This window comes from Lolium rigidum, chromosome 7 (genome assembly GCF_022539505.1).
Source record: "Lolium rigidum isolate FL_2022 chromosome 7, APGP_CSIRO_Lrig_0.1, whole genome shotgun sequence".
In the NCBI taxonomy this organism is placed as follows: Eukaryota; Viridiplantae; Streptophyta; class Magnoliopsida; order Poales; family Poaceae; genus Lolium; species Lolium rigidum.
Genome location: NC_061514.1, coordinates 129,041,219 through 129,067,664, shown reverse-complemented (window position 1 = coordinate 129,067,664; position 26,446 = coordinate 129,041,219). Strand labels below are relative to the sequence as shown.

Below are 26,446 nucleotides of genomic sequence, written 5' to 3'. Positions count from 1 at the left end.
GCATTTTCCGGCACTAACCTATTAACGAGATGCCGAAGAGCCAGCTTGCTGTTCTCGCTGTTTTTGGTTTCAGAAATCCTAGTAAGGAAATATTCTCGGAATTGGACGAAATCAATGCCCGTGGTCCTATTTTTCCACGAAGCTTCCGTAAGTCCGAAGGGGAAACGAAGTGGGGCCACGAGGTGGGGACACAATGAGGGCGGCGCGGCCCAAGCCCCGGCCGCGCCGCCTAGTGTGTGGCCCCACCAGGACCCCTCCGAGGCTGCCCTTCCGCCTACTTAAGGTCTCCGTCGCGAAAACCCTATTACGTTCGACGAAACCGTAGAAAACCTTCCGGAGCCGCCGCCATCGCGAAGCCAAGATCCGGGGGACAGGAGTCTCTCGTTCCCAGCACGCCGCCGGACGGGGAAGTGCCCCCGAAGGCTCCTCCATCGACACCACCGCCATCTTCATCAACGCTGCTCGTCTCCCATGAGGAGGGAGTAGTTCTCCATCGAGGCTCTGGGCTGTACCGGTAGCTATGTGGTTCATCTCTCTCCTATGTACTTCAATACAATAATCTCATGAGCTGCCTTACATGATTGAGATTCATATGATGATGCTTGTAATCTAGATGTCATTATGCTAGTCAAGTGGGTTTTACTTATGTGATCTCCGGAGACTCCTTGTCCCACGTGTGTAAAGGTGACAAGTGTGTGCACCGTGTGGGTCTCTTAGGCTATATTTCACAGTAATACTTATTCATTGTTATGAATGGCATAGTGAAGTGCTTATTTATATCTCTTTATGATTGCAATGTGTTTTGTATCACAATTTATCCGTGTGCTACTCTAGTGATGTTATTAAAGTAGTTTATTCCTCCCGCACGGTGTAATGGTGACAAGTGTGTGCATCGTGTAGTACTTGGCGTAGGCTATGATTGTGATCTCTTGTAGATTATGAAGTTAACTATTGCTATGATGGTATTGATGTGATCTATGCCTCCTTTCGTAGTGTGAAGGTGACGAAGGTGCATGCTATGTTAGTACTTGGTTTGGTTATGTTGATCTGTCATGCACTCTAAGGTTATTTAAACATGAACATCGAATATTGTGAAGCTTGTTAACTCCGGCATTGAGGGTTCGTGTAATCCTACACGCTTAGTGGTGTTCATCATCCAACAAGAGAGTGCAGAGTCTAGCATCTATCTATTTATTCCGTTATGTGATCAATGTTGAGAGTGTCCACTAGTGAAAGTATGATCCCTAGGCCTTGTTCCTAAATATCGCTATCGCCGCTTGTTTACTCGTTTCTACTCGCATCCGTATTGTCCGCAATATTACCACCATCAACTACACGCCAGCAAGCACTTTTCTCGGTGCCGTTGCTACTGCTCATACTTATTCATACCACCTGTATTTCACTATCTCTTCGCCGAACTAGTGCACCTATTAGGTGTGTTGGGGACACAAGAGACTTCTTGCTTTGTGGTTGTAGGGTTGCATGAGAGGGATATCTTTGACCTCTTCCTCCCTGAGTTCGATAAACCTTGGGTGATCCACTTAAGGGAAACTTGCTGCTGTTCTACAAACCTCTGCTCTTGGAGGCCCAACACTGTCTACAAGAATAGAAGCACCCGTAGACATCAGGAAGCAATTCTATGATTAATACCATATTTAGCAAGAGTTTTTCTAAAACCACCATGAATAAAATGAGAACCTCCATCTGTCATAATATATCTAGGAACTCCAAATCTAGGAAAAATAATGTCTAAAAGCATTCTTAAAGAGGTCTCACCATCGACACTTTTTGTAGGTATGGCTTCCACCCATTTAGTAACATAATCAACAAGCAACAAGTATATGAGTGTTACCTTCCGAAGAGGGAAAAGGTCCCATGAAGTCAAATCCCCAACAATCAAACGGTTCAATAACAAGAGTATAATTCATAGGCATTTCATTGCGCTCTGGAGATATTACCAACCCTTTGACATTCATCACAAGATAAAATAAACTTCCTTCCATCTTTGAAGAGAGTTGGCCAATAAAAACCTGATTGTAGAACCTTTGTGCGGTTCTATCTCCGGCGTGATGTCCTCCATAAGCACTACCATGACATTTACTCAATATCTCTTGTTGTTCATATTCGGGAACACATCTTCGCAGAATACCATCCACTCCTTCTTTATATAAGTGTGGGTCATCCCAAAAATAATGCCTCAAGTCATAAAAGAATTTCCTCCTTTGCTGAGCTGAAAAGGTTGGAGGCAAGTACTTGGAAACAATAAAGTTAGCATAATCAGCATACCAAGGACTGGTCTCGCGAGCTCACCTTTATTACAGCCAATTGTTCATTTGGAAAACTATCATTAACGTGAACAGGATCATAAGCAATATTTTCCAATCTAGACAAATTATCAAGCAACAGGATTATCAAGCACCTTTCCTATCTACAATATGTAAATCAAATTCTTGCAAAAGAAGTACCCATCTAATAAGCCTCGGCTTAGCATCTTTCTTTGTCATAAGGTATCTAATTGCAGCATGATCAGTATGAATCGTAACTTTTGAATCAACAATATAAGATCTAAACTTATCACAAGCAAAGACTACAGCTAACAATTCTTTTCAGTAGTAGCATAATTTCTTTGAGCAGCATCAAGAGTTTTACTAGCATAATGAATAACATTCAGCTTTTTATCTACTCGCTGTCCAAGAACAAGTGCCTACAAGCAAAATCACTAGCATCACACATAATTTCAAATGGTAAATTCCAATCGAGAGGTTCAACTATAGGGGCAGTTGTTAAGGCTTTCTTTAGAGTTTCAAAAGTGTCCTTACAATCATCATCAAAAACAAAAGGTACATCTTTTTGAAGAAGATTAGTAAGAGGCTTTGAAATCTTGGAGAAGTCTTTAATAAACCTCCTATAAAACCCAACATGACCAAGAACACTACGAATACCTTTAACATCCCTAGGATAGGGCATCTTCTCAATGGCTTCAACTTTAGCTCTATCAACTTCAATACCTCTCTCGGAAATTTTATGTCCCAATACAATTCCTTCATTAACCATAAAGTGGCATTTCTCCCAATTAAGAACAAGGTTAGTTTCTTCACATCTCTCGCAAAACTTTATCAAGGTTTCGCAAGCAATTATCAAAAGAATTTCCGTAGACTGGAAAAATCGTCCATGAATACCTCTACAATACTCTCACAAAAGCCATGAAAAATAGCAGACATGCATCTTTGAAAAGTAGCAGGAGCATTACATAAACCAAAAGGCATACGTCTATAAGCATATGTTCCATAGGGACAAGTGAAAGTGGTTTTCTCTTGATCTTTAGTTTTAACAAAGCAATTTGTGAAAACCCAGAATAACCATCAAGAAAGCAAAAATGAGTATTTTTAGATAACCTTTCTAACATTTGATCAATAAAAGGCAAAGGGTAGTGATCTTTCTTAGTAACCTTATTAACTTTTCGATAATCAATGCACATTCTATACCCTACAACTACTCTTTGAGGTATGAGCTCATCATTATCATTAGGCACAACAAGTCATTCCTCCTTTCTTAGGAACACAATGCACAGGACTAACCCATCTACTATCAAGCAATAGGATATATAATACCAGCTTCAAGGAGTCTTAATACCTCATTTCTTACCACATCCTTCATCTTAGGAATTAGACGACGCCGAGGTTCAACAACAGGCTTCGCATCATCTTCCATATTAATGGCGTGTTGGCAAATAGAGGGAGAAATCCCCTTCAAGTCATCAAGAGTGTAGCCAATAGCACCTCGGTGTTTCTTCAGTATTTCCAATAACCTTTCTTCTTCAAACTCCGAAAGCTTAGAACTAATAATAACAGGATATATTTTCTTATCATCAATATGAGCATATTTAAGATTATCGTGCAATGGTTTTAAATCAAAGACAGGATCTTCCTTTGGTGGTGGTGTTGTACCCGGATCTTCCACCGGTAAATCATGCTTAAGAATAGGTTGACGAAGGAAAATTTCATCAAGCTCATCTCTTTCTTCCCTAAAAACTTCACTCTCACTATTCTCCAAATGTTGCCGCAAAGGATTACTAGGAGCAAGAGCAATAGATGCACACTGTTCAACCTTAAAATCACTATTAGGCGAATCAATTTTATAAGGAGTTTTGGTAAATTTAGAGAAGTTAAACTCATAAGATTCACCAGCAAATTTAGTCAAAATTTTCTCTTTCTTGCATCTATAATAGCTCCACAAGTATTTAGAAAATGTCTACCAAAAATGATAGGACAATATTTACTAGCAGCAGAACCAAGTACCAAAAAGTCAGCAGGATATTTAATCTTACCACATAGAACTTCCACATCTCGAACAATACCAATTGGAGAGATAGTTTCTCTATTAGCCAGCCGAATAACCACATCAATATCTTCAAGTTCACAAGAACCGTGTAAAGCTCATAAGGAATAGCACTAATACTTGCACCAATATCACATAAACCATAATAACAATGATCACCAATTCTAATAGATAGCATAGGAACACTAGCTTTCCTAGACTTATTAGGATGCGAAACAATATTAGAAGCATCTTCACAGAAAATAATATGACCATCTTCTACATTTTCAAGTCACAAGATCTTTAACAATTGCAACAAGCAGGTTCAACTTTTATTTGTTCCTCAGTGTTCTATAGGTTTCTTTTCAGTTTTATGAACCGCACTATTTATAACAGAGTACTCCTTCATTTTAGCAGTGGAAAGGAGTTTTTTCAATATAAGCTTCGGGAATAACATGATCAACAGCTTTCAATTACAACACATTTATTTATAGATGAATCAATTTTATCTTTATACGGTTCATGATACTTATCAAAGTTCTTCTTAGGCAATTCATAATGAGAAGCAAAAGCTTTATAAAGATTTGCAGCAACTTGAGAATCACGACCATAAGTAGCACTCATATTACTGAAATTTATCAAGTATCCATAAAAGCTTCAATGCATTTATAATCATAATTTATACCCGATTCTCTATCCTTGTCGTTCTCCCATCCTTCAGTATTTTCTTGGATCCGATTAAGAAGGTCCCTTTTAAACTCTTCCTTGTTGCGTGTAAATGATCCAGAACAAGAAGTATCCAAGCAAGGTCTTGTCTTGAAAAGAAAGGCTTGCATAGAAATTATCAATAATAATATTACCAGGAAGCTCATGAATGGGGCATTTGAGCATTAAAGACTTCAATCTCCCCACGCTTGGGCAATACTCTCTCCTTCATGAGGCCAAAAATTATATATGCGATTCCGATCTTTGTGAATCTCACTTGGAGGATAGAACTTAGAATAAAAACGGGGCACAATATCATTCCATTCAAGAGAATCCCCATTATCCAGTAATTTATACCAATGCGCCGCTTTACCGTACAGACGATACAGAGAATAGTTTCTTCCTCACTTCATCCATAGCAATACCTGCACACTTGAATAAACCGCATAATTCATGTAAGAACAAGTAAATGATCTCCGTGGTGGACAGTTCCATCCCCCGTATAACGGTTATCCACTACACGTTCAATAATTTTCATAGGTATTTTGTATGGTATTTCTTCCTTACTCCGGCGCCTCATCCACTACCTTTGCAGTAGTAGTAGATTTCCCAAATAAACACTCAAGAGAAGATCTCTCCATAATGAATTATAGCAAAGAAAGTAAATCAAATGAGCACAAACAAGTAGAAATTTCCCTTACCAATTCCACTTACCAATAGCGCTTCACTCCCCGGCAACGGCTCCGTAAAATAGTCTTGATGACCCACAAGTATAGGGGTGTATCGTAGTATCTTCGATAAGTAAGAATGTCGATCCCAACGAGGAGCGAAGGTGTTGACAAGCAGTTTCGATGAAGGATTCACCGTAAATGCTCACGTACAAGTATTCGGGGGTTTTGATGTAACAGATGAATAAAGTACGAGTAAGTAAAGTGCGAGAGTAATAATTGCAGCGAGTGGCCCAATCCTTTTTAGCACAAAGGACAAGCCGGTTTGTTTACTTATATTAACCAAACGTTCTCGAGGACACACGGGATTTTAGTCTAGTGCTTTCGCTACATACGGCTAATTAATCTTCATTGTTTTGATAAGTGTTGTGTGGGTGAACCTATGCTAATGTACCGCCCTTCCTAGGACTAATACATACTTGTGATTATACCCCTTGCAAGCATCCGCAACTACAAGAAAGTAATTAAGATAAATCTAACCACAGACTCTTAAACTCGAGATCCTCGCTATCCCTCCCGCATCGATATACCAACGGGGCTCAGTGTTCTCGTCACTCCGGCAACCCCGCAATTGGCAAACGAGTACAAGATGCATTCCCCTAGGCCCATAAAGGTGAAGTGTCGTGTAGTCGACGTTCACACGACACCACTAGAAGAATAACACCACAACTTAAATATCATAACACCGAATATTACTCAACCATACTTCACTACTAACATTTAGACTTCACCCATGTCCTCAAGAACTAAACGAACTACTCACGAGACATCATATGGAACATGATCAGAGGTGATATGATGATGAATAACAATCTGAACATAAACCTTGGTTCAACGGTTTCACTCAATAGCATCAATAACAAGTAGAAATCAACACCGTGAGAGTTTCCCCTATCAAACAATCAAGATCAAACCCAAATTGTTACAGCGGTGACGAGGTGCAGCGGTGGAGACGGCGGTGATGATGATGAAGATGATGGTGATGGTGATGGAGATGATGTCCAGCTCGATGACGGTGACGATGGCGTCGATTTCCCTCTCCGGGAGGGAATTTCCCCGGCAGATCTCAGCCTGCCGGAGAGCTCTTTTCTCTCCGGTGTTCTACGCCCGCGCGAGGCGGCCGTGACTCTTCGCGACGTACCCCCGGAGCTTAGGTTTTCGGGACGAAGGCGTACGCGAAGAAAAGGAGGCGAGAGGGGCTGTGGGCCCCCTCCTCACAGGGCGGCGCGGCCAGGGCAGGGCCCGCGCCGGCCTATGAGGGGGGCCCATGGTGGCCCTCCTCGGCTCCCCCTTCTGGCTCCCTTCGTCATCTGGAAAAATAGGATTTTTCGTATAATTTCCGTCAACTATTGATCTTCCGAAATATTGCATTCTGACGGTGCTTTTTCCAGCAGAATCCTGGCTCCGGTGCGCGATCCTCCAATAATCATGAAACATGCAAAATAGATGAAATAACATAAGTATCATCTCCAAATATGAAATATATCAATGAATAACAGCAAATTATGATATAAAATAGTGATGCAAATTGGACATATCAAACATACTTCTTAAGTAATAAGAAGTATTACAATTAGGGTTGAGGTTGTCTAAGTTTTACTGTTGGTTCTATTAAGTAAGGAATATTTGGCTTCTAAATAGGTTGGTTGATAAGTATCCAACACTAGTAGGGTTTAGTGGAATATGGTTAGGTAATGCTCAGGATTTGGCATAGTTGCTCCTGAGGTTCATCACATTGGTGTGATGCTAAGTAGGAATGAATAAGAATGATGGCTTTGGTTATAGGATCTAGGGTTTACACTTGGTTGGCCCTACTTGATTATTTAGGTCTGATGAAGATGAACACACGGGATACCCATATATTAGTGATAGGTCTTCTACATTTTATGTGGCCAAGACAAGTATTTAGTTGCTACTATAGTTCTATGATTTGGGAGTAGGTACCATGATCACATGTTCTAACCTAGGGTTTTAGGTTTAGGACAATTTAGGGTTTATATGTATTAATGGAACTAGGGTTCCTAATTGAATTAGGGTTTTGGTTTCACATGAAATGATAGGGTTGTAATATCATTCCATGTGGAATTTAGGGTTTGCTATTTATCATTTAATTCTATGATTAATAACTTCATGTTAAAGTTGAAGTTATTAATAACTTTGAAATAAAATAATATTGAACTTGGCATTTTATTGTTTTTAAACAATTAATAATTAGGGTAATTATTAATTAGGGTTTAAATCTCTCTAATAAAGATTTAACAATAATAAATAAAGAAATTTAGTTTTCATGTTTTTCTTTATTTATTTATTAGTTTTTATTTAATTTGGAAGATTTTCCTAATTATAGAATTTTAATTGCATTTAGAATTAAAAGAAAAACTTAATTAATAAGTATTAAATAATTGAATTTTTATTAAAAATAAAAATTTCATATTATATTTTTATTGGATAGAGTTTACTTTTCTAAGAATTTTGATGTCTTATTTATATTTTTCTGAGTTATAACGAATTTTCTATAAATCTGCAAAGTTTCAGATATTAATGAACTTTAAATTTAAACGCGAATTTACTAAAGCTACACGGTCAGCCTACCCACACAGTCCCTGACTGGTGGGGCTAGGTCCACATCACCTGCCACGCAGCGCCGACGTGGCAAGGCTCACGGTGGCCGGCGGGCAGTGACGATGGTCGCCGGCGTTGCTGGTTTCCCGCGGGGACGTGTGTAGGTACGTTGGAAAGAGGGCGACGAGGCGATCCTAGTGGTGGTGGCGCCGCCACCAAATGTTCGCCAGAGCTTGGCCGGCGGCGAGGCCGAGCGGCAGAGCTCACGGGCCAACGGTGTGGGGCATGCTACGGGAGGTAATCGAGCAAGCTGCGCATGCGAGGAGGATCAGTGGCTCACCAGGAGCACGCCGGGCTTGACGGCATAGCAAGGGGAGGTGTGGTTCGCCGGAATTCGTCGTTGCCGGCGTCGGAGAAGATGGGGTCGATGGCGAGGCTACGGCTCGCCCCAACTCGATTCCTCTTGCAGGTAGAGCAAGTCGAGGACGGCGGAGATGATGGTGGTCACGGCGAGGTCCGGGGGTGCTCCGAACGGCGGCGATTGGAGATGGCCGAGCGGTTAGGGTTTCGGATTTTGGGGAAAATTGGACAGAGGGGGAAGAACTCGAGCTAGGGTTCATCGTCGAGCTTTTATATGGCGCCAGGGAGTGCCTCGTCACGACGCCGAGCTCTGGGAGGTCGCCAGCGAGAGGGATGGACGGGCACGCCATCGTGCTGTCGCCCATGCACGTTGGAGAGGATGAGGACGAGCTCCTCTCCTCTGTTTTAGACGAAGGGGTATCTCGGGCCTGGCTGGGCCGTGTTGGGCTGGGTTTGGTTGGGCTGCTGGTGGATTGTTGCGGCCAGATGAGACCAGGTAATGTTTTTCTCCCCCTTTTCTTTTTCTGCTTTTAATTTTCTATTTTTTTTGTATTTGCCCATTTGAATTCATATTTGAATTCTGTTTTTTTTTTTCAGGTGCCTCAATTATATTAATTTACTTAATGTCTGGTGCGATGACTATTACACCATTCTCCCAATTGAAGAAAGTATTTTATAGTTGCTTAATAATTCACATATGTGGGCTTATTCAATATAGCAATTAAACATGAGTTTGTATTCTCATTTTAATTTCTTTTTCTGTATGAATCAAATCTATTTGGAGTTAATAGAGTTGATAATCTCAACTCAAAGTATTTCAGAGTTAGTTATTAGGAGTTGGTTTCTATTTGAGAAGTTGGTTGTTCACATATGATTTTATGTGAGCATTAATGCTATTAGGGTTTTATGATTTCCATTACAATCCCCCTTGTAAGTTAACACTATAATTATCATTGAAAGGATCTAGGGTAGGTATTGTTCCCTCATGGTTGTTCTTGGTTACCAAGATAAATAGTTGATCACTACACATATGGTTTTAACCATATAATGTAGCTCAAGGTTTTTTTCTTATGTTCAAGAATTGAAGCAGAAGATTTATTTGATGTGCAAATCTAGGGTTCAATTGCTATTTACCTGATGGCACATGGGTTGAATCTTAATTGTGGTTCAGGTTTTATTTGTGATCACCCAAGTGATACTCATACTAGGGTTGAGATTTAATTCTAGGTTATAGAGATGGGATGACACCATATTGCATGTGCTAGGGTTTAATCTACCCTAACCAAGGTAATATGATTACTTGCTTAATTGTTCATGTGCTCCTTTATTTACTAAGGACTTGAGAATTAGGTTTGTCTTCACCCAATTAACTTCTATTGCTATCCTCAATCTATCATTAAAGTAACTAAAGTTGTTATAGTTCTTTTTATAGTTAACTTTGGTCATATGGATGGATGGTTTCTCACCATAAAAAGTATAGAGATTACTCTATGGTTTCCTTATGTTTCTTTAGTGAAGAATAAGTGGAATGTAGATGTGGTAGAATTCTACTTATGATCACCAAGTGGTTCACAAGTTAAGGTTGGGATACAAGCCTGGATTTGATTACTAGTGATCTTCCTATAATTTCATGTGAGGATGAGATCTTCTTATTCTAGTAGGGTTTAACTTATCCTCACATACCTCAAGAGCATGATCATGGATTAGGCATGATCAACTTGTTTTTAATATCTTTACCTCAAGTTCTTAGGGTTTATGATCATCACTCAATTTATAGTGTTCAAGGCTTGGCTTCCTAAAGTATTTCTAATGGAATGGTTTTCACTTCTATGATCAAGTGTTGTCTTGATCAACTAAGCATAATATCTCCCTTATAGTTTCTTGGGTGGACATGGCTATGGTTGTCTCTATAGGTTATATCCCAGGAGAATGCTTGAGATATTCTGTTAGGGTTCCACTTAAATAATGTTGATATTATCATCTGGGTATATGGATAGTTCTCTCCCTCACATTCAAGTGTTGGCTTTAACTTTCTTGAGTGTAACACCTTAGCTTGGGCTCTCTTATAAAGGAATGGTTTATTCTAGGGTTTATGGTGTATTCACCATATCTCAATACATAACAAGTCTAAAACTCCACTTGGCTATCTTGGTTGAATTAATCTCCTCCTTACTTTATCAATTCATGGATATGTTATCATTCCATGTGATATTAGGTTATCTCACCACTCCAAGGGAAATGGTTTGCAAGCTAATACTTTAGCTCAAGGTTGTTCTTGATTCTTAATTATGTAAAGATAAAAATTGGTATCTATGGTTTCTCTCATTTGGAAGGACTTGAATAATATCCCAAGGTTGTGTTCTTAAGATGAGGTTTTGTTTACATAGATGTATATCCGGGGTTTAGCTCAAGGTTTGTCATTGCTCCTCTAATAGTTATAATAGAACTCTCACCTCTCTAGGTTTGATGTATAATAATTTGGAATAGAGAAGAATTATTTTTCCTTAGTTCGATCTCCTTGTCTTGTTTCCAAGATTAAGGTAGAATGAATATCATAGGGTTTATGATAAGTGCATGGATTAGTTTAAGACATGGAGAAGATAAATGTAGAATAGTTTCTCCAATTATTGTTACTTGATTTCCAATTAAATGGATGTTCATATATTATGGCAAGGAATATCATGTTGTGATCTTTGATAAGATCAAGTAGTTGATCCTTGGTTAATAAGTTTTTGTGTTGATTTTAATTCCATTTGATCAATCCCCTTAGAAAAAATTATCTCTACCCAAAACAAGGTTTTAGCAAAGTCACATTGAGGTTTATAGCGCTTGACTTGATGAGCTACTTCAGTTCCACCAAGGTCAAGTGAAACTTCAGTTACTGTGACTGTTTTACTTTAAAGCGCGAAAATTCCCCAGATTTTCTATGCATGAATGCAATTGACACATCTGTTTTCCTCTATTTTTGTAACCCCAATACCTGGGATATTACAACTAGCGCAGCGGAAAGGAGCCCCCTGCGCGTCCAAGATGGGCCATGGGCCATAAAAGCGACTTTGTTTGGTGGCCTGCACGGAGAATTTTCGGCCCCGTGGAGATTTGGGCTCTGGCCGTTTGGTAGGTCGGTTTTAGGCCTTGTAGCAGCCCAGAACGGCGCCCCTGCTATTTGGTTGCAATCCATAATCCGGTTTTGGTAACCTCTTCCCTTCGGTGGTGAGGTTACCAACGATCAACAGCACAAGTAAGAACACAATCATAGGCGATAGATAACTTAGCAGTGATCATAGACGACACAAGTTCACGGCACAATATTTTGCAGACACGATCATAGTTCTGGACACGGCAGACAAGATCATAGTTCAACACACTAGACACGACCAGCAACTAGACACGACATGGTACCAGGTTAGCTTCAGACATGGTGCTCGGAGACGACGCACCTGGTGTCATCGCCATGGTACAGACACCTGCTCACCACCTCAGTGCAGGTGTGGTCGAAGATGACCACACTGTACTCCAAGGAGGACACCTTTCTGAAGGTGACGAACTAGCCTACCTTGAGCTGATGGGCGACGGCAAAGGCCGTCCATCCCTGGTCGATGAATGCGTCATCGCCTCCTCTCCTCGTAGTCATCCTCCAGTTGCATCCGGTGTTGGTGGTGACGATGATGTTGGAAGGGATTTCTCTGAACCACTTGACGAAATCTTTAGGGATCATGAGCCGGCCGAAGGTGGGCTTGAAGATGATTTTGAGGAAGTGGTCCGGCCCTGGCTCCTCGTGGAAGTGGCCGACCTTAGCCGGCCTTCCACGATGCTTCTTCGCCGGTCCCTCGCCGGGAACCTCAGCAGGTGACCCAACCATGATCTTCTTAGTCTGCCAGAAGAACACAAGAAATTAGAGATGTGCCTGCTCACAAGTAGTGTAGATGAAAACGGACATTGATAACATTAGTAAGGCCTCATACATTTGCTCACACAGCAGGCATAGGGAGTGGCCATAGACTAAGTGTAGTGTGCAACGACTGTGGCACACATGACTAAGTTTGAGGCCACCACCTAGCCTTCCATTGTGCCTTTATTGAATCATTGACCAATGCAGAATTGAAGAAGCAGAAACATGCAAAGCAGGGTATCAGAGGCCTCATACAATGAGGACATATGTAGGAGATGTTTGAACAGAACCAATGACATGGTCATGTTAAGTCATGCCATAGGTTCTGATCAATCATCTCCTCGTACTATGATCCCAGGTTATAATCATTGGCCTAGTTCAATCAAGAAACAACACAATTAGCACTTCAAATTGAGTACATTACGAGTGGTACTTAGGGTACATTACAAATTGTACTTAGGCCACATTACAAATTCTCATACAGTACATCTACACCACATTCATCACTCGTCACAAGTAGCCCTGATCCTCTTGAGCTTGTCCTTGATTGCAAAGTTCACTTGAAGCAGATCGTATATGTCCTACTCTAGCTTTCTCTTCTCGGCCTCCAAAGCCTGTTTTTCTGCCTCTCATTCCTGTTTCTTAGCCCTCATCACTTGTGCTTGTGTTCTCTGCATATTCTTGAGCATTGCAACTTCCTTCTTCAAGTCTCCCCACTCCTCTTGCGTCTGAACAAACTAGCGCGACTCAGCTCAACCTTTCGCACAACAATGACAACATGGTAAACCCGAACACAAAATAACCTTCGCCTCTATGCATGCACAGTACAATCTGCCAGTTTCACCAATCCAAAGCCCGGTCTAGGAAGGATCTACCGCAATCCGACACTATAGTAACATATCTAAGCAAATCGAGACCGTGAAATGCAAGAACTGGACAAGAACAACAAGAAATGGGGACGCACACCTTGCAAAATGTTAATCCGACCGCTATCCTAACGGAAACCCTAGCAGATCTAATGTGCATGTCGTCGGAAATGCCCGAGAATGACATGTTCTGCCAGAACGAGTACGAAGGTGAGAAGGAGAGGTCGTTACCGCCATTGTTCCAGCCGAGGACGAGCTCGAGGTTGCGGGCGAATTTGAGATGCCGATGAAGACTGCGGAGCAGATTGCGGCCGATGTCGCGGTGTTGGTCGCCGAGGTCTCCTCCTCCGGTAGCGGTGCTCCTCCGTGCGTCGGTCCGGCGGATTGGTCGGCGGGAGGGGAACCGCAGGGTGATGTGACAATTTCGGGGAGGTGAGAGTGCGGTCGCGAGTGAGAGGAAGGAGAGGGGAGCGGTGCGGCTAATTATGGCGCGTGTTTCCGAAGGGACGCGGCGTCTCCGCCTCCCTTTCCTACTCGTGCAACCTTCTGGCCGCAACGGGCCTGGCCCCGGAGAAACTACCATTCCGGGCGTTCCTCGAGGGCCTATCCCAGGGGTGCTTTGAGAACCGATTAATGCAAGAACACGGCTCGGCTTCAAGCATCCAAACGAACGAAAATTGCTCGTCCCATGCGAGCCAAGGAGCATGCAGCCTACCAAACGCACCCTATGTGTCCTTCTTTGGGCTGGCAGACCAGGCACCAACGAACTAGGCACTTGCTACTGGTAGCTGTCACTTCCTTTGTCCATATAAACCACGTCTTAGCTTATCCAATCTTTTGAATAGCCACGCCAGCGGCACAATTGCCATCATCTGATGAATGGCCATGGCTGATAAGCGTCTTCACACTAACTCAACTCTCCATGAAGAGAGAAGAACCTAACCTTCCAGCCGTGAAGTGGCTTGAGTAGTATGTCGATGATGGGCTGATAATCCACTCTCTTTAGCCTGGAATCTAACAAGGGCATTCCCAGGCAGGTGATGGGAAACTGCTGCGCCGGGCATTCCGTGTCATCGATTGCCGGCCGCGATCTGATCCTCGGTGCCGACGGCGATAGGGGAGACAGCACTTTTAGAAGATTTTTTTGCTAGTTTTCTAGTGCCTCTCAGGCCTCCATGGATCCCAATATGTATATAATGTATCCGGCAGGTTGCCACCCACGGCCGCGCTCAACGAGTGCTCTCCACTGCTAGCGTCCACTCACTCTCGTCTCATCACTCTCATGCACCGGCCCGGTGTGTGCTCTGCCGCATAAGAGGAGGAAGAGCTGAGCTGAGATTATTAGATTAAACGTCTGACACAATGAATCGGGCTTTGCCTCTGGTTGGTGTAACCTTCTTCTTTGTGGCGTGCGAGCTCGCGGCCGCCACGGGAGACGACCGGCGGCCGTACATCGTGCGGATGGACGTGTCGGCGAAGCCGACGCCGTTCACGACGCACGAGGGCTGGTACACGTCGGTTCTATCGTCGCTGGCGGGCAAGGAGGACGCGGCGCCAGAGCACCTGTACACGTACGCGCACGCCATGAACGGCTTCAGCGCGGTGCTCACCGAGCGGCAGCTCGCGGAGATTCAGGGGATGGCGGCTCACGTGTCCGCCTTCCCGGAGACGTACGCGCGCCTCCACACAACGCGCACGCCGGAGTTCCTCGGGCTCGTCGGCAGTGGGGTCTCTGGCGGCGGCGGCATCTGGCCGGCGTCCAAGTATGGCGAGGACGTAATCGTCGGGATCGTCGACACGGGCGTGTGGCCCGAGAACGAGAGCTTCAGCGACGCCGGCATCACGAAGCCCGTGCCGGCGAGGTGGAAAGGCGCGTGCGAGACCGGAAAGGCCTTCAAGGCATCGATGTGTAACAAGAAGCTCATCGGCGCACGGTCTTTCAGCAAGGCCCTGAAGCAGCGCGGCATGTCCATCGCGCCGGACGACTACGACTCTCCCAGGGACTACAACGGCCACGGATCCCACACGTCGTCCACGGCGGCCGGCGGGGCCGTCAAGGGCACGAGCTACTTCGGCTACGCTAACGGCACTGCCTCCGGCATCGCGCCCATGGCCAGGGTGGCCATGTACAAGGCCGTGTTCTCGGGCGACACCCTGGAGTCCGCGTCTAGCGACGTGCTGGCCGCCATGGACCGGGCGATCGCCGACGGCGTCGACGTCATGTCGCTCTCGCTGGCTTTCCCTGAGAATTCTTACGACACCAATGTGATCGCCATCGGGGCCTTCGCAGCCATGCAGAAGGGTATCTTTGTGACGTGCTCCGCCGGGAACGACGGCCCCGAAGGGTACACCATCATGAACGGCGCGCCCTGGATCACGACCGTTGGCGCGTCGACCATCGACAGGGACTTCACGGCCACGGTCACGCTCGACAACGGCAGCGGCGGCGCGAGGAGCATCCATGGCAAGTCGGTGTACCCGGAGAGCACGGCGATCGCCGGCGCCGACCTCTACTACGGGGGAGGGCAGGGCAACAAGAACAAAGAGAGGTGCGAGTACTCCAGCCTCAGCCAAGAGGAGGTGAAAGGGAAGTTCGTATTCTGCGCAGGGCCGGCCCTAGGGGGGGGCGGGCGGGGCAACCGCCCCGGGCCCGCGAAACCAAGGGGCCCCAAATTCCCGGATAGTCAAGGTATATGCAGCAGCAGTAGAGGTCATGGCCTCATGGGCGGCACCATTCGAGCATATCAGAGATTTTAGATCATGCAGTTCTGAAGAAGATGGAGAGCGAAGCGTTATTCTGCCTACTGGGCTGGAAAAGGCTCTTTTTCTTTGCTTATACGTATTAGGCTTTATTTGCTTGGTCAGATTGGGCCTTTTTACCATTTAACTAGCTATGAGGGGATTAGGTGGATAGGACAGGTCCGATAATTAATTTTCAGTAGTCGGTATATGTGCGCTCACGCTCCGAAAGAATTCAAATCAGACAATACTTAAGGCTGGTTTTAGTTTATTGGTCCACATGACCAAAACATCCATTGACCCTCGCCTAACCCCTAGTTCCTCTTGTGACTTTGTGTTAATATGTGACACTAATTTGTTTAGAATATTTAAAAATCAGTATTATCCTTCCATATTGTTCAAGGTTAAAAAAATCAAATTGAAAAGTGAAGATTTCTTATTTAGTATTGTAAAGCGAGAGTCAATGTAGTTCGACATACTTGCTATGTAATCCACGAGAGTGCGTTCGTATTTTCTACCGTCCATTAGCCTGTACGTATTCATGGATAGGAGATTGCACTACACCGGCCACCATTGACACATCGTCGTTCTTGTCAGAGTGGATGTGTTTCGGTAAGATATATATTGACAATCCCTCGCCAACAGCTTTTCATCTTGGAATGTCAAAACTTTAAGACTATAAACATTATTTGGCATCAATATTGATTTTGTATGATTAATGAACTGTTTAAACAAATGTCTTTTATAAAAAATGAAGATGACGCAATGGGGTCTTTTCCCACTTTCTTAGAGTAAAAAATAATTTAAAAATTTTATCGGTAATATTTCATATGTACATATATAAATTACTATTTTAGGTTTTTAGGGCCCTAGGTTACAGTGTCGCCCCGGGCCCCGAAAATCTCAGGACCGGGCCTGATTCTGCGCCGCCAGCGAGAGCGTCAGGCAGCAGATGGACGAGGTGCAGGCCATCGGCGGCCGCGGGTTGATCGTCGCGTGCGATACCACGGAGTTCCTGCAGCCGACTGACTACACCATGCCGCTGGTGCTGGTCACCCTTTCGGACGGCGCCGCCATCCAGAAGTACCTGACGGCGACAAAGGCGCCGCCCAAGGTGAGCATCCGGTTTGTCAGGACGGAGCTCGGCGTCAAGCCGGCGCCCTCCGTGGTGTATTTCTCCGCCCGCGGGCCGAGCCAGATGAGCCCGGCGATCCTGAAACCCGACATCGTCGCGCCGGGGGTGGACATCCTCGCGGCCTGGGTGCCCAACAAGGAAATCATGGAGATTGGCACGCAGAAGCTCTTCACCAAGTACATGCTCGTCTCCGGCACGTCCATGTCGTCGCCGCACATCGCCGGTGTGGCCGCCCTGCTGCGGTCGGCGCACCCGGACTGGAGCCCCGCAGCCATCCGCTCCGCCATGATGACGACGGCCTACGTGAAGAACAACGCCAACAATGTCATCGTCAGCATGCCGAATGAATCGCCGGGGACGCCTCTCGACTATGGCAGCGGCCACGTGAACCCCAATCAGGCCAGGGACCCTGGCCTCGTGTACGACGTGACGGCCGACGACTATGTCAACTTCCTCTGCGGCCTCCGGTACAGCAGCCGCCAGATAACTGCCGTGACCGGCCGGCGAAACGCCAGATGCGCCGCTGGTGCAAGCCTTGACCTGAACTACCCATCATTCATGGTCATCCTCAACAACACCAAGTCGGTCACCCGGACGTTCAATAGGGTCCTGACCAATGTCGGCAGCTCACCGGCGAAGTACAGCGTGTCACTGACGGCTCCGGCAGGTATGAAGGTGACGGTGACGCCGTCGGCGCTGTCTTTCGGAGGCAAAGGCAGCAAGGAGAAGTTCAGTGTCACCGTGCAGGTCAGCCAGCTGAAGAGAGCAGAAGATGAATACAGCTACATTGGGAATCATGGGTTCTTGAGCTGGAATGAGGTTGGAGGACAGTACGCTGTCAGGAGTCCAATAGTCTCAGCATTTGCTCAGTGACGAGCAAGTAATTTCAGTATAGCAGGAGCAAAAATAAAATCATGACAATAAGAAAGCAATAACTATATATAATCCTGATCAGAAGAAGTAAAACATAGATCAAAGGAAAGGAGAAAATAACAACAGGGCGCTGATGATGTGAAGTGTATTTATAGCCTATATAAATTTAAAATTGTGAACGTTTTTCTCAGCATGTCGCATTCAGCTCAAAAGGAATTACTAGCATGCATTCCACCAGTTTGATCTGCTTCAAAATATGTAAATCTCTAAATGTTAGAAGCTGTGAAACTATAAGCATTATTTATTGCATGCTTGCTGAAGAACCTGATGTGTTCTCTAACAAGAATAGTTGTCAGGAACCAGTGTACACCAAAGATAACATGTTATTTTTACATAAGAAAAAAAGTAAGCTAATTGTCTGCCTTTCCAGATGTTATTGATACTTTCATGGAGATAGATATAACTTCATAAAGGAGTACAGTGGAAGATTTAAGTACATATGAATTATCCATCTCATAAATCTGAAACAGGAGTAAGCACTTGGTGTAGCACCTGTGCCTAACCAACTTCATTTCTGTACCTTCGAAACTAGGAGTAGCATTAGACTAAATTCTAACATAAGAACAATATAACTTCAGGCCTCCAAACTGAATATTTTGGAGAAAAGTGTCTCAACAGTTCCACATATAAAGGCTTCAGCAAAACATTCTGTAGTGTAGCCCCATCACCTTTGGAATCAGCAAATTGACATAAGACCGAGCAGTCCTCAGACGATCGCCTGAAGTTTGGTCTCCATCATGTGGTTCAGCTGCGCACCAGCAAATTCCGAGCTTATTATTGTGCTACCTCCTTCTCAACAGGTTACTCTGCATTACTCAAAATTCTGAAACGCAGGCTAAAAACATGCAACCACTAGCTAACAGTACCACTGTGGGAGCAGCTGCAACTGTGCTACTGTCCATGAAAAAATGAGGTAGCACAATTAATTCAATTTAATAATACTCTAAAATTAAGCAATTCACCCTGTAAGGAATCCCCAAATCTAATGTATCATACCATTAGCTCCACTCAGACCACTCACAGACACTTACTACGCATTAGTCTTCAGCATGGAATCCATGGCACCAGCCTGTTGATACTGCCTGACACAGTAACCACCAACATTCCTGCACCTAATCTAAAATCGTATTCATTGTCATGTTTTACCTAAGGTATGGGACTTCTTGAATACTATGGATTAAAAGGAATTAAAAGGATGTGTGATTTTTTCACAGGAAAAAACTTAGGGTTCATTCCAAGAGATTGGAGTGGATGGAAAATTTCCTACGAAATCTGTTGAAATGAATCCTAAGTAAAGATTTCTATGGTTTGCACTCCTACGAATTAAACAGCCCAAGCAGGAAAGATCCTAAGGACGAGAATACTCCAAAAAATAATCCATTGAAATTCCTTTGAATCAAGAGGGAGTCTACATGTATATTGCAGATTAGAGACAACAAATAATAGGAGCACAAAGTTTAACAATACATACCTTGAAGAGCTACGTGAGAGAATTTGCTCAGCAATAGCAGTACCACAGGAGCAACAGCTGCACTTAACATAGAAGAGACATATACCGTTTCAGAAAGATAAACTTCAACAGGTTAGCTGCTTATGTATATATAATTATAGGTCATAACACGAGACAAACTGTGGAAACTAAATGATGAAAGATATATCCTAGATTTGAAAAATAGCATGAAGGATGAAATACATAAGGGGTGCAAAAGAGGATAATATAATGAAAATAGTTTGGCTTCATTCAACAAGATATTTGTGAGGGCCTCAAATATGCAACCCTGTTTCACATCAATATTAGCAATTGTAATTCATTACAGCCTTTGAAGTAAAATAAAAAAATGTTCAGCAATCTGGTTTATATTTATCCAGAGGTACATCAATATTTACATTACAGATGCATAGCAAAAGGATAACTCGTACATCATATGTCCATACAAGAAGCTCACATTGTAACTCCCACTTTACCTTCCATACTCTTTGCAGTTTGCACCAACTGGCATCGATAAATCAAGTATATGGTAATATGAATCCGGACCAAGCAACAATATAACGTTCTAACAACAGTGATCATTGTTCCAAGAAAGATTTCTCGATGGCCCTCACATAAACAGCTTTGGGCAGAGTTCCAGTAATACTATGTATTTTCTCTCCATCCTTGAATAGTAAAACAGTAGGAACCCTCAAAATATTGTAAGATGTTGCAGTTTGTGGGTAATCATCAGTGTCAAGCTTATAGCACTTTATCCTTCCACCATACTCTTCCGCAATCTCGTTGATAATTCGATCTACCATTTTACAAGGTCCACACCATGAGGCCCAAAACTCAACGAGCACAGGTACATCACTGCAGATAACATATTGGTTCCAGGAACATGCAGTTATCGGTTCAGCTGTACAAATGTATAGAACACTACTGTTAGATATCTTCTCTAAATCTGAAGACCGAATTCAGAAAGAATTGAAATTAAGTTAATAAGGAGAGTTTGGAAAACCGAACACTTGAAAGAAGTGCTGGGGTAGCTACTAGTCTTCACCGAGGTGAATCACAAAGATGAACTAAGCTATTGGGCTCTTCTAAATTCAGAAAGAGAAGGAACTACTCCATAGTGCAGTGACAGAGTGACAGTGTGACACCAGTATATATTATCACGTTATCATGATAGTGAGCCAATGAGGTAGGACTTAGGATTAGCTAAAATACCAAGGGTAGCGACAAAACACAATAGGGCTACGTGTATGGCCTACTACTTTCCACTACATTTATGAAATGAACAAGCAATCAGAGAATTGAACATGGATCTGTATATCCTGCTAGCACACCAGGGACTAACGCACGCACGCACACACGTTGACACGTGCCAACATCCTTGTACTCAGAGCACTTTATTACAGAGCTCCAAGCCTCCAACGTGACATATGTTGGAGTACCCGTCCTGTTCGAAGATAAAGTTCAATTGTGCAGCGAGGAATCGGAATTGCCAACGGCCCATGGTTCGACGTAACATATTCAGATGATCCGAAATTAATCATATCCCATTCAATAACTAAGTTACGCTCAAGCTCCTAACGAACTTCCTTGAGCAACCAGCAGTCAACCATGCGAGAAAGGAACGAATGGCGTCCGAGTAAAACGGAAATGGGGCCCTAGGAGTCAACGAGCGCAAGAACAGAAGCTTCACGGGGATCAATCACCCCAGCGAGGCGGCCCTTACCGCCGGTTTTGTAGGCGCAGCTCACCCTCGATGCCTTCGAGCGAGGCGTGGGCCACCGGATCCGGGGCGCGGCGTGAGCCCACCGGCGGCACGGCCACCGGCGGGTGGAGGAGGTGTCGTGGCCGTACCCGACGCTCCGGCGGGTGGGCGTCGCGGCGGCGGAGGGAGACAGCAGCGCCGTGGCGCAGCAGAGGTGCCGCGAAGGCGCGGAGCAGGCGGCGGCGGCGGCGGCCATGGTTGGTTTTGGGAGTTCGGACTTGGGACTTGGGAGGAGTCGTGGCGGAGAATGTGGTAGGTGGAAACTCACGAGACACACGCGCACGCGCACGGTCCGAGCAGCTTCATCACCGTGACGCTGGTGCGAAGGCGGAAGATCGGTGAGTGCAATCGTGGCCGTCAGATAGCGGACGGACGGTGTGGACGGTGGAGGAATGCCTGCCACGGACACATGCCACGGCCATGCTATTTCAACGGGCTTCAGTTCGCGGGAATATGTATACTTGTATTTCAATTGGAAAAAGATTTTCTTTTAAAGAGAACAGTTACTTCTAGCGAAAAATGTTTAGGACACGGCTAGGGAGCACTCGGATGCTCGTTTGTCCACCCAAGCACCCCCTAAAAATAGAAAGTTTAGCATAATACGTGCATTTAATGTCATGTGATTTTTTTCAAAAAGTCATAACTTTTAAACCATTTGTCGAAATTGTGATCCGTTTTCATCGTTGGACCTCTTACGATGAGATCTTCGAAACTAGATCTCATTTGTATATATTTCGATAAACTTATTTTTCGAAAACCAACTGAGTTGTTGCGAAAAATCAACTCTAGTATTATGATGAAGCAACTTCATACAAAGAGTTGGTTACACTACCTTTTTTGAATATTTTATGCCAACTTAGTTTCTATGATACTTGGTTAGCAACAACTGCCATCAACTCCAGTATTGAGACATCAATTTTGCTCTACTTGTTGCCAATCATACTTTCTAGTATTGTTAGTAACTTGATTTTCTATGTGCACAACTTAGTAGCAATGAAAATACAACTTCATATCAAACAGTTCGCAACTTTGGTACATCGATATGCAACTTCAAGCATAACGGTACACCATTTTGACAAACAAATGATACTAGTTTACTTAGTACTAGCAGTAGGTAACTTAGACACGATAATACGCAAGTTCACGATAATGGAGCCCAATTAGCGGTGGGCAACTTAGGCGTGTTGTCACGTGAGATACAACTTCAACATAGTGGTAGCCATCCCCATTGTAGGCAAAGTACGCGAGATGCAACTCCACATATGGGATACGCAACTTTACATTAGAAGTACACAACTTAGCAATTGTAGGTAAGAAACTTAGCACTAAGAGGTATACATCTTAGCAATAATAAATGTGCAACTAAGCACAACGGGATACAACTTAGCAATAATGGGCATGAAACTTCGCAATAGGAGGTATGCAACTTAACACCAGTACGTATGCAACTTAACATTAATGAGTATATAACTTAATACTAGTGGGTATGCAACCTAACACTAATGAGTATATAGTTTAGCAATAGTGGGTATGCAACTTAGCACATGTGTGTAATAACAATTAACTGCTTAAAAACACGAGTTAGGAAATATGTTAGTGAACGATTGGCTTAGCTTGCCTATGCTACCAAAAATACTGCCCAAAAAATTTGACTTTGCACAAATGTAAAGAACTAATTTATCGTACACCCCCATGAAATGGCCCGAACTTTGCTTGTTTCAGCTACATCTCAGTTGGTAAAAGGATGTAACTTGGGATAAAAAGCAACTTAGGTCGCGGCGAGCACCACCACACGCGCTCGGATCCCCGGGACCGCGGTGAGGAGCGTGGCAGCCGCGCGTCAAGGGCGAGATGGAGGCGCGAGGAGGCCTTGGCAGCGTGCCATCTGCGACACACGAGCACATGAGCTATTGCGGTCACCGGAGACGAGGAAGCCAAAACCACATACAGGGGCTCCTCGTGGATCCAGCGGCAGCGCTCACGTGTGGGGTCGAGCGAGGCGGCCATGAGGCGAGCGGCTGCAGGCACGCGCGGGGCACGGGCGCGCGGGCGCGCTTGGCGGGCAGCGGCCGAGTCGGCGGCGGCGCTCACGCACGGGGTGGAGCGAGTCCGCTGTGAGGCGAGCGGTGCAGCACTAGGGCGTTGCCAAGCGCGCGCGTTGATCGGCGTGTGGGCGCGCGCGGTTGTGTTGCCGGGAGCTTGGCCGGGCAGGAGACGGCAACGCAAATCGGGTTGAGGGAGATGACTGAGGAGGCGGTTGGCGGATCGGCTGGATCCCAAGTGTGATGGTGTCCTCAACTTACTTTAGATGATAGAACCAACTTAGTGAGGTGATAAAAGTAACTTCGCCATGTTGTTAAAAAGCAACTTAACTAATATAGAAGATGATGAAAGAAAAAAAAGGAAAACCAACTAAGTTGGATTAAGTGACCAACTTAGCTATGTTGAACAAGACAATTTAATGAAAATTACTGTACAACTTGAAAAAGGGGTAGTGCCAAAGAAAACTAAATGAACTTAACTGGAATTTAAATTCAACTAAAAATACAACTATGGTGGATTCCAGTACCCAACTTTGCTATATTGAACACTGCAACTTAATGTAAATTACTATACAACCAAAAAAGGGGGTAGTGTTGTAGAAAATATAAATAAACTTAACTAGAAATTATTAAATGAAAAGCAACTAAGCTGGATGAAGTGACCAACTTAGCTATGTTGAATAACACAATTTAATGAAAATTAGTGTACAACTTAAAAATGGGTAATGCTGAAGAAAAATAAATGAACTTAGCTAGAATTTCACTACAACTAAAAATACAACTATGGTGGATTCCAGTACCCAACTTAGCTATATTGAACACTACAACTTAATGTAAATTATTATGCAACTAAAAAAAGGGTAGTGTTGGATGAGAGGACAGAGATTTGGTGCACATGGGCACCAGTGATCTCGTTTTTTTTAAAAAAATAAAATTCATATTTTTGAGTTTTAAAAAATTCGGGAAAAAAAATCCACAGATAGTCAATGATGTATCCCACAAACGTGCAAAAAATAAATTTCAAATACTTAATATTTTGAGCTACACAAAAATGAAAAAATTGTAGATCTGAGTAGTCATTTTTAAATCTCAAAAACATATCAGATTTTGTCATTTTTCTCTAGCTCAAAATAAAAACAATTTTGGATTGGGATTTTGCATGATTGTGGGATGTATCAATGACATTCTTCAGAATTATTTTCATGATTTTTATAACTTGTAAAATATTTTAATTTTTCTTTTAACATAGCGAGAGCAAGCTCGGGAGCTAAAAGCACTTTTCGCATGATGAGTTGATATTAGGCTGCATCTGTTGCAGCTGGTAGTCAACAGCAGGGCTGTGGTGTGTGTCCCTGAACTGTAGCGACGCGTGTGTGCTGAGTATGTTTCAGCGTGGCTACAGTGCGTGCATGTGTGTGTGTTTGTGTAACTGCACACAAAAGTGAAGGAAGCCGGCTGTGTTGGCCAGAGCAAAGAGAGAAAGGCATTCGTTGGAAAGAAACTGAACCTGTGTCTCCTCTATATTTTCCCTGGCCTTTGCATTTCCTCGAACACCTCCTGAGCGTCGCGAGATCCACCAAATCAGAGCGTGAACTCGAGTTCCAGCTGACACCGGCCAGGACAACCGTCATCTTGGAGTCTCGGTGCGGGCAAAACGGGGCTCTCTTGGGCGTGGGCATCGCGGAAGCTCAGGTGAGGAGGTCGGCCCCCAAGCAAGAGAGCGGACGGGACGGAGGCCGGCGAAGGAGGTAGAGCGACGAGAGCAGATGAGGCCTAAGAAGACACGGAGAAGCCTCGCCACGCCGGCGCCGGTCCTTCAGCCTCTCTGCTGCCGCCGTCTAAGATTCAGGGCGCCGCCCACCTGGACGGCGACAACCAGAGCCGGGATGCGGGCCATCACCAGAGCGCCACTGAGTGACCCTCTGTGCTTCCTCCTCCCCTCGGTTCGCGGCGGCGACGATCGTCCAGCACGCAGAGAAAAGAGGAAGACAGACACGATGAGGACGCACGTGGACGAGTCCGGGCTGTGGCGATGATCCCCTATCCGGCACAGGCGGGGCAGGAGGACTCGATGTCGGCGGCGGCGGAATTCCAGGAGGGCGCTGTAGTGGAAATTCAACGACGGCGGCTGGAATCTGGGGGAGCGGCGGCGGCGGTAGTCCGGCGGGTCGAGGCGGAAGAACTATGCAGAGGTTGGGAAGAATGGCAGACCCCAGGTGCGGGTTTGTCGGGAGGAAGGTTGATCACGCGGTGCGATCCGTGTTGTTCGATCGCATCGGACGGCCAGAAATCGGATGCTCGGTTTTGACAACCAGCATCCAAGCACTTTTTAGCACTTAGGAATGTTTATTGTCTGAATTAAGGGTGTGAATATTTCTCACCTGATGTCCATCAAATCTGATGACTAGCAATAATCATGAAGCAAATTTAACGGTTTGAATAATTTTCTTAGTTGCAACTCCACTTGCAACTAAAAATTCAATTGCAACCCAATTTGCAACTCGTATGTATAAATCACGATGCAATCAAACGGTGTAGGACTTGATTCAGCACGAACTTTGTTCCCAACTAGCTAAAAACTAGCAAATCCCCTGAATTAATGATGTGTGAATGGTTGGTCCCTGCGCCGCTCGCATGGGTGGCATGGGTCATGGGTGGTGTTTCAAACATAGCCACCGCCACATCTCACCTCCACCTCATCTTCCCTCGCGACCGCCGGAGTTTGCACGGCAGCGACGGTGATTCTCTCGATGTGGCTATTCGAGCATGGACCGTTGTTGCCTCCTCGTAGAGCTTCCCATCTAGATCCGTCATCGGTCATGGTTGGCCGCCCCGTTGTGTCCAGCTCTGCACCGTTGGTGGGGCCTAGCTTGCGGGGGAGGGCATGGGGTGGCGCTGATGACGCCTCCCGGAGGA

The 26,446-nt window shown here is 44.6% G+C and overlaps 2 protein-coding genes across 2 annotated transcripts; one reads left to right on the top strand and one right to left on the bottom strand.

Moving 5' to 3' along the window:
• The first annotated feature begins 14,792 nt into the window (after positions 1–14,792).
• Positions 14,793–18,308, top strand: LOC124678469 (subtilisin-like protease SBT1.7). The gene is made up of 2 exons (XM_047214355.1): positions 14,793–16,027; positions 17,088–18,308. Exons 1-2 carry the CDS (start codon positions 14,793–14,795, stop codon positions 18,175–18,177), a joined length of 2,325 nt encoding a protein of 774 aa, XP_047070311.1. The 3' UTR covers positions 18,178–18,308.
• Positions 18,309–20,238: 1,930 nt separating this feature from the next.
• LOC124676022 (thioredoxin M3, chloroplastic-like) lies at positions 20,239–21,684 on the bottom strand. Its single transcript, XM_047212105.1, has 2 exons — positions 21,450–21,684; positions 20,239–20,627 (listed from the first exon to the last, which is right to left on the bottom strand). Exons 1-2 carry the CDS (start codon positions 21,682–21,684, stop codon positions 20,305–20,307), a joined length of 558 nt encoding a protein of 185 aa, XP_047068061.1. The 3' UTR covers positions 20,239–20,304.
• Positions 21,685–26,446: the final 4,762 nt, after the last annotated feature.